The sequence below is a fragment of the Eptesicus fuscus genome, chromosome 2 (assembly GCF_027574615.1).
Source record: "Eptesicus fuscus isolate TK198812 chromosome 2, DD_ASM_mEF_20220401, whole genome shotgun sequence".
NCBI lineage: Eukaryota > Metazoa > Chordata > Mammalia > Chiroptera > Vespertilionidae > Eptesicus > Eptesicus fuscus.
Window position 1 is genome coordinate 148,889 of NC_072474.1, and position 17,743 is coordinate 166,631.

General features: G+C 43.6%; 1 protein-coding gene across 6 annotated transcripts in view; it reads right to left on the reverse strand.

The window, feature by feature from the left end:
- Positions 1–17,743, reverse strand: part of BBS4 (Bardet-Biedl syndrome 4) — a 183,494-nt gene that overhangs the window by 74,696 nt on the left and 91,055 nt on the right. For all 6 annotated transcript variants that reach the window (XM_054725064.1, XM_054725061.1, XM_054725059.1 and 3 more), the window contains exon 3: positions 6,140–6,219. In XM_054725064.1, coding sequence (XP_054581039.1) covers positions 6,140–6,219 — 80 coding nt within the window. The remainder of the gene's footprint in view (positions 1–6,139; positions 6,220–17,743) is intronic.

A 17,743-nucleotide genomic window follows, 5' to 3' on the forward strand; every position in this document is an offset into this window, starting at 1 on the left:
ACAACTTATGTAAGAATCAAGAAGAAATGAAGAGTGATATAGCTGCAATAAAAAACACCATGGAAAGTTTCAACAGTAGACTAGGAGAAGCAGAGGACCAAATTAGTGAACTAGAAGACAGGGAAGCAAAACACAGCCAAACTGAATTGCAATTGGAGAAAAAAATTAAAAGACAGGAGGAGAGCCTAAGGGAGCTATGGGACAACATGAAACGGAAAAAAAATACAAATAATAGGGGTGCCAGAACAACAGGAAGAAGAACAAGGGTTAGAAGAACTATTTGAAGAAATAATATCAGAAAACTAACCTGATGTAGCAAAGAAAAAAGTCACGCAAGCTCAGAGAGTCCCAAACAGGATGAACCCGAAAAAACCGACACCAAGACACACAATGATTACAACGGCAAATGTTCAGGACAAAGAGAGAATCTTAAAGGCTGCAAGAGCAAGACAGAAAGTTACATATAAGGGAACTCCCATTAGAATATCAAATGATTTCTCAACAGAAACACATCAAGCCAGACAAGAATGGACGGAAATCTACAAAGTGATGCAAACCAAGGGACTGAATCCAAGAATACTCTATCCAGCAAGGTTATCATTCAAAATTGAAGGGAAAATAAGGAGCTTCACAGACCAAAAAAAAAATGATAAGGGAGTTTATCACTACCAATCCAGCAATACAAGAAATGCTAAACAGACTGGTATAAAAAGAAGAGAGAAAAAGGTAAGAAGGAACATAGTCTCAAAAAATAAAAATGGCTACAAACAAGTACCTTTCAATAATAACTTTAAACGTAAATGGACCAATTAAAAGATATCGAGTGGCTGATTCGATAAAAAAAAACATGACCCATATATTTGCTGTCTACAAGAGACCCACCTCAGAAAAAAGGACTCATACAGATTGATAGTTAAGTGATGGAAAAACATCTTTCAGGCAAATGGGAATGAAAAAAAAGCTGGTGTAGCAGTAGTTATTTCTGACAAAATAGACCTCAAACTACAGGCCATAACAAAAGATAAGGAAGGCCACTTCATAATAATAAAGGGATCGATACAACAAGAGGATATAACCCTGATAAACATATAAGCACTCAATGCAGGAGCACCCAAATACATTAAAAAAAAACTCCTGGAAGATATCAAGGGGGAGATCGACAACAATACAATCATAGTAGGAGACTTTAATACACCTCTGACATCACTGGATAAATCCTCTAGACAAAAAAAAATCAGCAAAGAAACAGCAATTCTAAATGACTCACTAGATCAGCTGGACCTAATTGACATCTTCAGAGCATTTCACCCCAAAGCCATTGAATATACATTCTTCTCAAGTGCACATGGGACATTTTCAAAAACAGACCACATATTGGGTCACAAACAGTCTCCTCAAATTAAAAAAGACTGAAATCATATAAAGCACTTTCTCGGACCACAATGGCATAATATTAGAAATAAACTACAATAAAAACATTCCAAAAAATTCAAACACTTGGAAACTGAATAGCATGCTATTAAACAATCACTAGGTTAACATTGAGATCAAAGAATAAATTAAAAACATCCTGGAGACTAATGACAATAAAAACACAACAATGCAAATACTGTGGGACACAATGAAAGCAGTCCTGAGAGGAAAACTTATACAGGCCTACCTCAAAAAACAAGAAAAAATGGTAATAAATCATCTAACTCAACAAATCAAATTAGAAAGAGAGCAACAAGAAAAGCCCACAGTGAGCAGAAGGAAGGAAATAATAAAGGTCAGAGCAGAAATGAATGACATAGAGAGGGAAAAAAAAAAACAATACAAAAGATCAATAAAACCAAGAGCTGGTTCTTTGAAAGAACAAACAAGATTGATGAACCTCTAGCCAGGCTCACCATAAAGCAAAGAGAGAGGACCTAAATAAACAAAATCAGAAATGAAAGAGGAGAAATAACAACTGACCCCACAGAAATACAAAGGATTATTTAAAAATACTATGAACAACTCTATTCTAACAAACTAGACAACCTGGAGGAAATGGACACATTCCTAGAAAAATACAACCTTCCAAAACTCAATCAAGAAGAATCTAAACATCTCAATAGGCCAATAACTATGGAAGAAATTGAAGCAGTCATCAAAAAGCTTCCGGCAAACAAAAGCCTGGGGCCAGATGGTTTCACAGGAGAGTTTAACAAATATTCAAGGAAGAACTAAAACCTATCCTCCTCAGACTATTCCAAAAAATTCAAGAGGAAGGAACACTTCCAAGCTCCTTCTATAAAGCCAGCATCACCCTAATACCAAAACCAGATAAAGACAACACAATGAAAGAGAACTACAGGCCAATATCCCTCATGAACATAGATGCCAAAATCCTCAACAAAATTCTAGAAAATCGGCTCCAGCAGTACATCAGAAAGATCATACACCATGACCAAGTACGATTTATCCCGGGGATGCAAGGATGGTACAATATTCGCAAATCAATAAACGTGATACATCACATAAACAAATTGAGAGTTAAAAATCACATAGTCATATCAATTGATGCAGAAAAAGCATTTGAGAAAATCCAACACCCTTTCTTAATAAAAACTCTCAGAAAGGTGGGAATAGAAGGATCATACCTCAATATAATAAAAGCCATATATAACAAACCCACAGCCAACATCATATTCAATGGGCAAAAACTAAAACCATGTCCCCTAAGAACAGGAACAAGACAGGGATGCCCACTCTCACCACTCCTGTTCAACATAGTGCTGGAAATACTAGCCATTGCAATCAGACAAGAAGAAGAAATAAAAGGCATCCAAATTGGAAAAGAAGTAAAGCTGTCCTTATTTGCAGATGACATGCTATTGTACATAGAAAACCCAAAAGACTCAAAAAAATTATTAGACTTACTAAATGAATTCAGCAATGTAGCAGAAAACAAAATTAATGCCAAGAAATCTATGGCATTTCTATACACCAATAATGAACTTACAGAAAGAGAGACTATAAAAGCAATCCCATTTACCATCACACCAAAAAATTTAAGATACCTAGGAATAAACTTAACTAAGGAGGTAAAAGACCTATACATGGAAAACTACAGGACACTGAAAAAAGAGATAGAGGAAGACATAAACAGATGGAAGAACATACCATGTTCATGGATTGGTAGAATCAACATCATCAAAGTGTCCATACTACCCAAAGCAATCTATAGATTCAATGCACTCCCCATTAAAATACCAATGGCATATTTCACAGACATAGAACGAACTTTCCAAAAATTCATCTGGAATAAAAAAAGACCCCCGAATAGCTACAGCAATCCTGAGAAAGAAGAGCAAAGTAGTAGGGATCTCAATACCAGATATCAAGCTATATTACAAAGCCACTGTTCTCAAAACTGCCTGGTATTGGCACAAGGACAGACATATAGATCAATGGAATAGAATAGAGAACCGAGAAATCAATCCAAATCGCTATGCTCAATTAATATTTGACAAAGGAGGCATGAACATACAATGGAGTTAAGACAGTCTCTTCAATAAATGGTGTTGGGACAGATACATGCAAAAAAATGAATCTAGACCACCAATTTACACCATACACAAAAATAAACCCAAAATGGATCAAGGACTTAAACATAAGATGGGATACCATAAAAATACTAGAGGAATCTATAGGCAGAAAAATCTCTGACTATGTCAAAAGAACTTCTTCACTGATACTGCTCTAAGGGCAATGGAAGCTAAAGAAAAAATAAGCAAATGGGACTATATCAAAATAAAAAGCTTTTGTTCAGCAAAGAAAACCATCAATAAAACAACAAGAAAGCCCACTGCATGGAAGAACATATTTGCTAATGATATCAATGATAAGGGTTTAATCTCCAACATTTACAGGGAACTCATGCAGGTTAACAAAAAGAAGATAAACAACCCTATCCAAAACTGGGCAACTGATCTAAATAGACACTTTTCGAAAGAAGACAGAAGGAAGGCCAAGAGACATAAAAACATGCTCAAAGTCACTAACCATCAGAGAGGTGCAAATCAAAACAACAATGTGGTACCATCTCACACCTGTCAGGATGGCTATTATCAACAAGTCAACAAATGACAAGTGCTGGCGAGGATGCGGAGAAAAAGGAACCCTCATGCACCGCTGATGGGAATGCAGACTGGTGCAGCCACTGTGGAGAAGAGTATGGAGTTTCCTTAAAAAACTAAAAATGGAACTCCCATTTGACCCAGTAATCCCACTTCTAGGAATATATCCCAAGAAACTAGAAACATCAATCAGAAAGGATATATGCACCCCTATGTTCATAGCAACACAATTCACCATAGCTAAGATTTGGAAACAGCCTAAGTGCCCGTCAGCAGATGAGTGGATTAAAAAACTGTGGTACATCTACACAATGGAATACTACGCTGCAGTAAAAAAGAAGGAGCTCTTACCATTTGCAACAACATGGATGGAGATGGAGAACATTATGCTTAGTGAAATAAGCCAGGCAGAGAAAGATAAATATCACATGATCTCACTCATTTGTGGAATATAGTGAACAACATAAACTGATCAAAAAAAAAAAGATCCAGAGACAGAGAAACATCAATCAAAACGTCAAACCTCAGGGAAGAAATTGTGAGGTAACCAGAAACCCAAGAATGCCTGAGAACTCCTTTCTAAACATGTTAGCAATCATCAGAGGTACGGTAATATTACCTGGGAAAAATGGCGAAGTATTTTGGACTTATGCTCCTGACCCTTCATGGGTAAGACCCCTTACGTGGGCTGATCCCCTGACTAATGTAGTCACCAATAATATCCAGGAGGATCATGGGTGGGGCAAGAAAGTATAATTACACAGGAGTCTCCACCCAGCTTCCCTTTTGTATGACACAAAAGCAAAACACTGCCCTTTTGTGTGTAAAATTAAAGAGAGGTTTCTGGCTTGTGTGGACACCAAAGAAAGGGTGTCACTACTATCACTACTTGCCCCTGGGAGAGGTACAGAAAATGTAACTAAGACCTTGTCAATACAAAAGGGAACTGCCATGGCCTAGAGCAAAGAATATCCTTACATGATAGTATTCTACACTGTCATTAAAATTCTACCCAGATTTGGATTACCCCCATTACCTATAATAGTACCTCACACCCTTGGGGATCAATAAAAAACAAACATCTTTATGGTGCTTGGAGACAAAGGTATCACATCTCTTGATATTTTAGAATTACAAGAGCATAATACATAATTATCCCAAGCAAACTTATAAACTAATTCTTTGAATGTCTGGCAGCAATTTAAAAAGTACATGTAAGGATATAATCCCTTCCATTGTGTAGGGGGCCTCCTGGGAAGAGGAACCCTCTTCTCACAATCCAATTGCACACAGCTGTTGCCTGAGTTTTCTGAGGGGGGGGGGAGGGAGAGAGAGAGAGAGAGAGAGAGAGAGAGAGAGAGAGAGAGAGAGAGAGAGAGAGAGAAGAGGAGGAGGAGGAGGAGGAGGAGGAGGAGAAAAAAAAAAGAAACATTACAAATCTCTGAATGCCAAAAAAGACAATACCAAGGATGTATTTTGCATGTTAATACTATTGTTTGCCAGCAAATATGTAACATATAGTATGTGATAAACATACACACAGTTTAGAGGAAAAGAAATACAGATGGTTTTTGAATATACAAATGATGATCAAGCTCACCAGAATAAGAGAATTATAAAATAAAATTAAATTAAATACCATTTTTCACCTATCCAGAGATCAAAAAGTGAAAAATACTATGCTGGTTGAACATCTGCCCTCCACTGTGAGATTAACAAGTCCCAGATAATGAATGCCCCTTCATCTGGTCTTGAAATGTGAAGACACATGGAACATACCTGAACCTGACCCACAACTTGTAGTCAAACCCAGCCAACCCACAGCCAATATGAAGGCCCATGAGCAATAAACAGATATCTGTTGTTTGAGACCACAATTGAAGTTGTTTCTAAAGCAGCATTATCATAGCAAAGGCTAACAAATACTCCAAGTATGGGAAAACAGCAATTCATACATTATTAGCGGGATAGACACTATGTGTGACAGACACTGTCAGCTGCCTAACCAAAGTCTGCCTATCATTTAAATCTCTCACCTTGCATGCTTCATAATCCTTCCGGATATAGTGGAGATGTATCAACCAATTCTGCTTCTCCAAAATAGGAAACTCTGGAGCTGGGCAGCATATTTTGACAAAACAAACAACACAGATAATTGTTAGATTTTCTCTTTTATCACTCTGTCCTCACATCTAAAATAACCACAAACATTTTGCAATATAACATTAAATTCTTCATGCTGCTGCCCATAACACAGTGCATCAAAAATGTACAGATTATTAAACTAAGAGATACAAGTCCTACTAGCACACATTAAATATGTTTCCTTCACTTTTTGTAGCTTATAATATTAGTTTTTCAAATAAGTTGGCCTGAAAGAAAATAAAATCATTGTTTGTCCCTTCTCCTCTCTCACTCTCCCTAAATATGGAAGGTAAATATGAAGACTTTTTAAAGGATATTTCAGGAATGTTATCATATACTAGAGGCCTGGTACATGAAAATTCATGCACTCAGGGGATTCCCTCAGCCCAGCCTGCACCCTCTTGCAGTCCAGGACCCTTCAGGGGATGTTCACCTGCTGGCATAGACCCGACCCCCCAGGGATTGGGCCTAAGCTGGCAGTCAGACATCCCTCTGGCAGCCCTAGAGCCCTTGAGGGATATCCACCTGCCAGGTTAGGCCTGCTCCCCGGGTAGTCAGGCCTAAGCTGGCAGTCAGACATCCTTCTGGCAGTGGGGAGCAGGCCTAAGCCACAGTTGGACATCCTTAGCACTGCCGAGGAGGTGGGAGAGGCTCCCGCCACCACCGCTGAACTTGCAGCCATCAGCCCAGCTTGTGGCTCCCCCTGTGGAAGCACAATGACCACAAGGGGCAGCTCCTGCATTGATCGTCTGCCCCCTGGTGGTCACTGTGCATCACAGCGACTGGACGTTCCTGGTTGTTCCGCTGTTAGGGTCAATACCCTTTTATTATATAGGCTATTTAATGAATGTCACATCTGATCAGAGAACAAAAATATTTTATGTAGTTAAACACAGTCTTAGCAATAGCTCAAATCTGACTACTTTTGCCCAGAAGTGAGGAAAAAATCAATTTGAGTCATTGGAAATGATTCATGATAGAGAAACCATAAAATTAGTTACTTTGCCCTTTGAATTCAAAAGTTTAAAAATAGGTAAAAATTCATTAAGAAATTACTTTTCTATGGTAACAAGGAGAATTCATACCAACCTCAGAATAGAGGTGGCCTCAAGAAAAGGGAAGGGAGGAATGGGATTAGAAAAAGATAAAAAAGAGGCATCAACTCTTTAATGCTTTATTTCTCAAAAAAGTAAAGAGCATAAAAGTATACATGGCTAAATGTTTTTATTTATTGAATCTGGCCAGTGAGTAGTACATGGGTGTTTGTATTTTTTTTAATGCATTTCTATACATGTTTGAGATATTCCCTGGTTTTCTAAACACATAAAAGAAAATATACAGCAGGGGAAGAGAAAGAAATGATGTGTAATCATTTTGTTCCAGAACCTTAGGACATACATCAATACAAAACTTAAGACTTATCCTATCTAATAAAGAGGGAATCTGCAGATCTCTCTGTAGCTCCTGCTAGGTGGCCCCAGGCAGTGGCTGACTTTGCACCTCCTTGGAGATCCAAGAGCCAGTGTACCCAGTGGTCAGTGTGAGACCATACCAGATTACAACTCCTCACATCCATAAGTGACACACGCAAGGGGCAGACGCACTGAGCACCAAAGCCCCACTGGAGCAACTCCTGCCCCATAAGAGTGTCTCCTGCACAGCAGCTCTCCCACTATAGTCAGAGCTGGTCCTCACAGCCAATTGGCCTGGAGGTCAATTCCTCCCAGTGATACCAACAGAAAACAAGGCTCAACTACAACAAGACTGTGCACACAGCCCACAAAGGGGTGCACCAACTGTGTCCACCTCAGGTGACTGGGGAGGCTGAGACACTGGGCCCTATAGGGCACCTACTACCCAAGGCCAGTCTATCAACTCAAGGAGACTAAGCAGCTACCCAATACATAGAAACAAACACAGGGAAGCAGACAAAATGAAGAGATAAAGAAACATGTCACAAATGAAAGAAGTGGAAGCAAGCAAACTACTGGATATAGAGTTCAAAATCACAGTTATAAGGTTACTCAAGAATCTTCAAGAAACCTCCGAGGAACTTAGTGAGACCTTCAAGGATCTTAGTGAGAATGCCAAAAAAAAAATGGAAAAGAACCAGTCAGAAATTAAGCATACAATGACTGAAATAAAGAATAATATACAGAGATTCAACAGTAGACTAGAGGATCGCAAGAATCAAGTCAAAGATTTTAAATACGAGGAAGCAAAAAACATCCAACTGGAAGAGCAAAAAGAATCCAAAAATATGAAGATAGTGTAAGGAACCTCTGGGACAACTTCAAGCGTACCAACATCTGAATTATGGGGGTGCCAGAAGAAGAGAGAAAGATACTGAAAACCTATTTGAAGAAATAATGACTGAAAACTTCCCCTACCTGGTGAAAGAAATAGACTTACAAGTCCAGGAAGTGCAGAGAACCCCAAACAAGAGGAATCCAAAGAGGACCACACCAAGACACATCATAATTAAAATGCCAAGGACAAAAGACAAAGAGAGCATATTAAAAGCAGCAAGAGAAAAACAGTTAGTTACCTACAAGGTCGCACCCATATGACTGTCAGCAGATTTCTCAACAGAAACTATGCAGGCCAGACGGGAGTGGCAAGAAATATTCAAAGTGATGAATACCAAGAACCTACAACCAAGAATACTCTATCCAGCAAAGCTATCATTTAGAATTGAAGGTTAGATAAAGAGTTTCACAGACAAGAAAAAGCTAAAGGTGTTCATTACCACCAAACCAGTATTATATGAAATGCTGAAGGGTATTCTTTAAGAAAAGGAAGAAGAAAAAGGTAAAGATAAAAAATTATGAACAACATATACATATCTATCAAGTGACAACAAATACATATCTATCAACAAGTGAACCTAAAAATCAAATGAATAAAAAAAATCTGGTGAACAGAATAAACTGGTGAATGTAACAGAATCAGGGGAATGGAAATGGAGCAGACTGACAATTCTTGAAGGGAAGGGGATATTAGGGTGGTGTAGGAAGAGACTGAACAAAAATCTTATATGCATGTAAGCAGTACCTATGGATGTGGACAGTGGAGTGGAGAGGGCCTGGGGTGGGGTGGAAACTGGGTGGAAGAGAGCAATGGTGGGGAAAAAAAAGAGGGACATCTGTAATAACCTGAACAATAAAGAATATTTAAAAAAAATAACTCAGCTGAAACGAACAACACACTTCACTTTTTTACTTTTTATCTTTTACTTAAGAAAGAAAAGGGAAAATTTTTTTTCCTTTATTTTATTTTATTTTTTTAACCTTTTATTTTTTTGGATTAATGTTCTTCATTCTATTTTTATTATTTATCATTATTTTACTTTACCTAACTTTTTCCTTATTGCCAACCTTTTCTTCCTCCCTTTTTCCCTTTCTCATCCTGTTTCTCTTCTCCTGTTCCTGCTTTAGTATCTCTCTTCCTTTTTACCCCTTGTTAAAAAATTTATCTACTTTAGCCCTGACTGGTTTGGCTCAGTGGATAGAGCATCGGCCTGCAGACTGAAGGGTCGCAGGTTCGATTCCGGTCAAGGGCATGTACCTTGGTTGCGGGCACATCTCCAGTAGGGAGTGTGCAGGAGGCAGCTGACCGATGTTTCTCTCTCATCAATGTTTCTAAACTCTCTATCCTTTCCCTTCCTCTCTGTAAAAAAATCAATAAAATATATTTTAAAAAAAATTTACCTACTTTATTTACACGTTGCTATTATAGTAGCCTCTGTTGGCTTACTTTTATATCTAATTTCCACTCCCTGCTCCAAGTCCATGCACCCTTCTCTTTTCTCTTTCTTCACTAGCCAATTTTTTATGCTTTTGTTTTTTCTCTCTTCTTCTAATTGCTTAATTTGTTTCACTCACCAAACTGAAGCCTACTTGCTCTCTATTCTTCTTTCCCAAAAATAGATGAATAGATAGATAGATGATAGATAGATAGATAGATAGATAGATGATAGATAAAAGGGGAAATATTTTTATTTTTACTTTTTTTATTTTCTTTTTTACTTTTCTTCTTATCAACTCATCCTCTTTCTACCTCCTCTATGCTGAGCTCTGCCTCTTCAGATTCAGTTCCCCCCTTTTTTTCTGGGTGTTTGTTGTTTGCATTTTGTTATGTGTTTGTTTTGTGGTGATTTCTCCCCATATATGTATATTTTTCCCCTTCTTTTTTCTTTTCTCTCTTACCTTTTTTTCCTTTTCTCAATATCATTTTAGTGATCTTTTCTCTCCCCTAATACTCTTTTCTCTGGTTTTCACTTTTATTGGGGTTATCGGTGTCATGAATACACTCGTGTTTTGTTCCCTCTGTGTTGTGTCTTGTCGAATTGTATTTTGTGCCTTTTTGTCAACATAGTAGAGAGTGAGCCACCTAACCAGACATCCATTTCAGAGGAGCAAACATAGGGAGACAAAGAAATAGCCCCCATACGAAAGGGAGGAATCACCAGAAAAGGAAGTAAATGAAATGGAGGCAAGCAATTTGTCAGAGAAAGAATTCAGAGCAATGGTCAAAAGGATGGCAGACAAATTCAGCAACATGTGTAAAAATCAAGAGGAAATGAAGAAGAACCAAAAGGAAATGAAGAATGACATAGCTGCAATAAAGAACACAATGGAAATTATCAACAGTAGACTAGAAGAAGCTGAGGAACGGATCAGCGAGCTAGAAGACAATGTAGGAAAAAACACCCAAGCAGAGGAACAACTGGGAAAAAAATAAAAACTTAAAAAGCAGGAGAGCCTAAGGGAGCATTGGAACAACATGAAACAAAACAACATCCGCATAATAGGGGTGGCAGAATTAGAGGAAACTGAGCAAAGAATAGAAAACCTGTTTGAAGAAATAATGACAGAAAACTTTCCTGATATAGGGAAGAAAAAATTCACACAAGTCCAAGAAGCACACAGAGCCCCAAACAAGATGAACCCCAAAAGACCAACACCAAGACACATCATCATTAAATTGGCAAACACCAATGACAAAGTAAGAATCTTAAAGGCTACCAGAGAGAGACAGAAACTTACCTCTAAGGGATCTCCTATTAGACTATCAACTGATTTTTCAACAGAAACACATCAGGCCAGAAGGGAATTGAATGAAATATACTAAGTGATGCAAATCAAGGGACTGAATCCAAGAATTCTATACCCAGCAAGGCTATCATTCAAAATTGAAGGTGAAATAAGGAGCTTCATAGACAAAGTAGGGCTAAGGGAGTTCATTACCACCAAGCCATACCTGAGTTTCCATCAGTGTGGCTTAGAGTATTTGCTCCACCCTGAGGATTCACTGAGACCCTACCCCATCCAATTTGCAGCCGCACCCAGGGTGTTTGCAGCAGCTTTTCTATATGAATGGCCTGTCCTGGCTCAGGCTTCAGACTTTGCTAAAATCTCTCAAACAAGCTGCAGCTGGTGACAGTGAGCCAAAACCTATCAATAAAAAACCCAAGACCGGGCATTAGCACCAGCCTGTCTTGCTTCATAGCTGGCTATTACCTCTTGCACAGCAGCTCTCCCACTGTAGTCAGAGCTGGTCCTCACAGCCAATTGGCCTGGAGGTCAATTCCTCCCAGTGATGCCAACAGCATTCAACACCCAACTACACAGCTATGCACATAGCTCACAAAGGGGTGCACCTAGAGTGCCCAGCTCAGGGTGACTGGGGAACCTGAGCCACTGGGCCCTACTATATAAGGCCATTCTACCAATTCCAGGAGACAGAGTAGCTCTACCCAATGCATAGAAACAAACACAGGGAAGCAGCCATAATGTGGAGACAAAGAAACATATCACAAATGAAAGCAAGCAAACTACTGGATTCAGAGTTCAAAACCATGGTTATGATAGATCCTCCCTTCCCCCAACTGGTGGGCGGAGTATGACGTAACCTGCACCTGCAGCCTGGACATACCAGAGTACCTAACCAAGCACCTTATATGAACTGTACATTGAACCACCAATCAGCACCTGCCACATACCCTAAGCCCTTGTCCCCGAGTGACTAACTATGTACCTTATATGGACCATACATTAAGCCACTAATCAGCGCATGCCAAGTACACTAAGCCCCCATTCCTCCCCTCAAACGGTGTATTCACCTCTGCATGTGTTGCTGTTCTCCCCTTGTGAGACAGCCCGGCAGTTTCTTCTCCTCTAAGAAAGCCTGTAGTCCTGGTTTTTCGCCCTCTGTCTGATCTTTCAGGTTATAAGGTTACTCAAAGATCTTGATGAGACTTTCAAGGATCTTGGTGAGAATATCAAAGACATGAAAAGGTTCAGTCAGAAATTAAGCACACTCTAACTGAAATAAAGAGCAATTTACAGGGATTCAACAGTAGAGTAGAGGAGCCTGAGAATCAAATCAACCATTTGGAATATGAGGAAGTAAAAAACACCAAATCAGAAGAGCAAAAAGAAAAAAGAATCCAAAAATATGAAGATAGTATAAGGAGCCTCAGGGACAACTTCAAGTGTACCAATATTCACATTATGGGGGGGGGGGGGGATGACAGAAGGGGGAGAGAGCAAAATGCTGAAAACCTATTTGAAGAAATGACAGAAAAATTCTCCTACCTGGTGAAAGAAATAGACTTACATGTCCAGGAAGCCCAGAGAGCCCAAACAAGAGGAAACCAAAGAGGCCTACACCAAGACACGTCAGAATTAAATGCGAAGAGTTAAAGACAAAGAAATAATCTTAAAAGCAACAAGAGAAAAGCAGTTAGTTACCTACAAGGGATCACCCATACGACTGTCAGCTGATTTCTCAAAAGAAACTTTGCAGGCCAGAAGAGAGTGGTAAGAAATATACAAAGTGATGAAAAGCAAGGACCTACAACCAAGATTACTCTACCCAGCAAAGGTCTCATTAAAATTGAAGGTCAGATAAAGAGATTCACAAACAAGAAAAAGCTAAAGGAGTTCATCACCACCAAATCAATATTATATGAAATGTTGAAGGGTATTAGAAGACAGAGACGGAGACAAAGACGGAAGAGGAGGAGGAAGAGAAGGAGGGATAAAAATATGAACAAGAAAATGGCAACAAATACATATATATCAACATTCAAATATAAAAATAAACTAATAAAAAAGTCTCGTTAACAAAATGGTAAATAAAACAGAATCAGAAGCATGGAAGTGTGGAACAGCCTGACTAATCTCAAAGGGAAGGGGGTGGGGGAGGCGAAAAGAGATTAACCAAAGATCTTACCTATGGACACAGACAGTAGGGTGGCATGGGGCAGGAACTGGGTGGAGGGAGGCAATTGGGGGGGTTAGGGAAATGGGGACATCTGTAATACTTTCAACAATAAAGATTTTTTTAAAAGAAATTAAGAGTGATGTCAGAGGAATGGTGGCGTAAAGGTTCATCTATCCTCTCCCGCTAACATTTCAACAAAATAACTACCTATAATTCAACAAATAAGTCCCTGCTCAACACCGATGCACGCCTGAGAGACCTGTACAATGGAACAACTAAGGTGGGCTCCTTGGAATAAGCAGAAAGATGAGAAGGAAAGGAAACTCAACACGGCTACAATGCAGCAGCGTATCTGCAGCACAGCTGGGAATTGGCAGTAGCAGTTTTGGGCGCTTTCCTCAGCCGGTTGGGACAGAGAGCTAACCCAGTGAGAGGCTAGCTGTTGGAGTTGCCACTGGAGTAGCGGCATTGTGTGGTTGTGCACACAAACAGTGAGAGAGTGTCTGAACCATGGGAGCACTTGTGAATGGGGTCTGAGTTGCATGTATGAGCGGCTACTCAGCAGACAGCCTCACTACAGAGTTGCTCCCCATGGCTGGGACTGGCTGCGGGCTTACAGGCAAAGAAAGTAGATCGCAAAGCCTGCCACTGATTAGACTCCCAAATCTCACTTCCCATTGCCCTTGGGAGTTGTTTCCAGGAGTGTATTATCTGTAGGCCAATAGCTGTTGCAGAAGAAAGTTTCCCTCTGTGACTGAACCCCAGGAGGGGTGCTTGGGCTGGACGAGTGGAGGTCAGGGGGCGCCATTACTATGAGGAAAAAAATAAACCTCACCCCCAAGCAGCAAAGGTGGTACAGCCCTACAGAAGCCACAGAGGCTCGAAACTCTAAGGCCACAGAGGATAAAAATCTTGCAATTCAGCGCCATCTACTGGAACAGAGTAGAAAGACCTCCTCAGAGATAAATGGGAAAACAAAGAACAGCGAACACCATAAACAACCACAAAAACAACGATGACCAGAAAGAAAATGAAAAATCCCCAGAAAACAGGCTGGAATACATGGAATTATATGAGCTGAATGACAGAGATTTCATTATTGCAGTTCTGAAAATACTCAATGAGATGTGAGAAAATACTGACAGGCAATTTAGTACACTCAGAAAACAAATCAGAGGAAACCAAGATGGCGGCATAGGTGAAACACCTAACCTGCAGCCGGGCACAACAATTTCAAAGGCACAACTAGAGGTCAGAACGGACATCGTCCAGAACCACAGGAGAGCTGGCGGACTGGAATGCCCACAGCTGGGGGGAAGGAGAGGGCCACGGGGACAATCGGGGGAGCCGTAAAAGCCTGAGGTGTGGAGAAACTGGCGGAGACACAAGCGCGCGCCTGCGGGGAGGATGGAGCCGGAGAGGAGGGGGCGGCTGACGGCCTGGCCGGCATTCACTGGCAGGAAGGAGATAAAGGCTCCGGAGTGCGCTAAGCGCCGGCTCCGACTGCACTGAGCGCCAGTTCCGGGCGAAACCCTGGGAAGCCAGGAGCAGGCTGGGGGAATGAATCTGGGCTGTGGGGCGCAGGCATAGAGGAGCGGGGGAAGGCAGAGCTCCAGAGGCACGCACGGGAAGGGGCGCAAAGGACGGACTGTTGCCTGCGCCACTGAACTGCCCTAGCGGGAAGGAGACATAAGCTCAGGACCGTGCTGAACCCCAGTTCCGACAGCACTAAACCCCAGTTCCGGGCAAAACCCTGGGAAGCCAGGCGCACGCTGGGGGAATGAATTTGGGCTGTGGTGGCGGAGGCACAGAGAAGCGGCGGCTCCAGACTCGCGCACTGGAAGGTGCGCAGAGGACGGACTTTTGCCTGCGCCACTGGGTGGCCCTGCTGGGAAGGAGACAGGGACGCCAGACTACGCTGAGACCCAGTTCCAACTGCACTGAAACCCAGTTCCAGGCGAGAATCTGGGAGTCCAGATTCATTAGGGGAGGGACTGGACTGTTTGGCAGTGGGCGAAATTCCAGGGCGCGTTTCTCTCAGAGGTGTTTGCAAGGAATACAGAGGGACACAGACACAGGAGCCTCATAGGGCGGGGCTGACAGGAAGCCAAGGTTGTAGGCTCCACCCTGTAGCTCCGCCCCAGCCAAGCTGAGCAGAAGCTTTTTCCTGCTGAGTGCCTCAGGTAGTGGCTGACCCACACTGCATTAGAGACCCAGAAACGAGGGCATCTAATGGTTGGTGGGAGATGACACCAGATTTCAATCACTTGCATAAGGGAGGCATTCTAGAGGCAGACTCAGTGAGCGCCAAGGCATTGCTGCATCAAGACCCGGCCCACAAACATGTCTCCTGCACAGCAACTCTTCCTATATGGACAAAGAGGTTCCTCACGGCCAATTGGCCTGGAGGACAATTCCTCCCAGTGACACCAACAACAATCAAGACTTAACTGTACAAAGGAGGACCAAGATGGAGACATAGGGCGGCAGCCTGATCGTTGCCTACCACAACAATATTGAGACTACGACGGGAGAGCAGAGCAGACACCAGCCAGAAAGACCGGGGGGCTGGCTGAGCAGATGCTCTACAACTAGAATAAAAGAGAGGGGTACGCAGGATGATGCTGATGCCGGTGACCCAAAGTCCACATTTTAAGAACTATGGCTCAGGCGACACATTGGTGGCCTGGAACGTGCTCGGCGCAGTTCCCCCGGCGGTCTCCGGCTGAGGGGACGGCTCCACTCGCTGCCGAGCACGGACAGACGAGCCCCTGGGAGACATGGGGTGGGAGACTCCGTGCTTGCTGACCTCCGAGTCCTTCAAGAATCTCAATGCCCCGAAGTGGCCAGGTGCGCACGCTCAGCGACTGGCCACCGTTGCAGACCCAAGGGCCGACGCAGCGACACCGGACCAGCCCACCGCCGGGCACCGGGCACACCGGAGCCTTGCCGAGCCCGCCGCCCAACGAGTTCTGCGGCAGCCGCCCTGGAGCTCTGAGAAAATGACCGAAGGAATTGCTGAGAGGGAATTGACCAACAGGAATTGGGATCAAGAAGACGAAACCCCGCTGAGACCCGAGTCCAGGCGAGCCTGTGAGCCTCTGGGCTCAGATGTGGTCACACACCTCTGGGTCTAGGTGAGGCCTCACACCCCTGGGTTTGGGTGAGGCCACACGCCCCTGGGTCCAGGTGAAGCTGGATTCCGGGTTCGGGTGAGGCCATGTGCCCCTGGGTCCGGGCGAATCTGAACCCTGGGTCCGGGTGAGGCCGTGGGCCCCTGGATCCGGGTAAGGCTGGGTCCCGAGTATGGGTGAGGCCGTGAGCCCCTGGATCCGGGTGAGACCACGCGACCAGGGGTCTGAGAGAGGTAACGCGCCCCTGGGTCCGGGTGGCTTCGTGCACCTAGGTCCAGGTGAGGCCACGTGCCCCTGGGTCTGAGAGAGGCCACGCACCCCTAGGTCCGGGCGAGACCATGTGTCCCTGGATCCGGGTGGGGCCTCGTGCACCTAGGCCCAGGTGGGGCCGCGTGCCCCTGGGTCTGGGGGAGGCCAGGCGTCCCTGGGTCCGGGTGAGACCGTGTGTCCCTGGATACGGGTGAGGCCTCGTGCGCCTAGGCCCGGGTGAGGCCACGTGCCCCTGGGTCTGGGGGAGGCCAGGCGTCCCTGGGTCCGGGTGAGACCGTGTGTCCCTGGATCCGGGTGAGGCCTCGTGCACCTAGGCCCGGGTGAGGCCACAAGTCCCTGGGTCCGGGTGAGACCATGCGTCCCTGGATCTGGAAGAGGCCAAGCGTCCCTGGGTCCGGGTGAGACCATGTGTCCCTGGATCCGGGTGAGGCCTCGTGCACCTAGGCCCGGGTGAGCCCAAGTGGCCCTGGGTCTGGGAGAGGCCAAGCGTCCCTGGGTCCGGGTGAGACCATGTGTCCCTGGATCTGGGTGAGGCCTCGTGCACCTAGGCCCGGGTGAGCCCAAGTGGCCCTGGGTCTGGGAGAGGCCAAGCGTCCCTGGGTCCGGGTGCGACCATGTGTCCCTGGATCCGGATGAGGCCTCGTGCACCTAGGCCCGGGTGAGCCCAAGTGGCCCTGGGTCTGGGAGAGGCCAAGCATCCCTCGGTCCGGGTGAGACCATGTGTCCCTGGATCCGGGTGAGGCCTCGTGCACCTAGGCCCGGGTGAGCCCAAGTGGCCCTGGGTCTGGGAGAGGCCAAGCATCCCTGGGTCCGGGTGCGACCATGTGTCCCTGGATCTGGATGAGGCCTCGTGCACCTAGG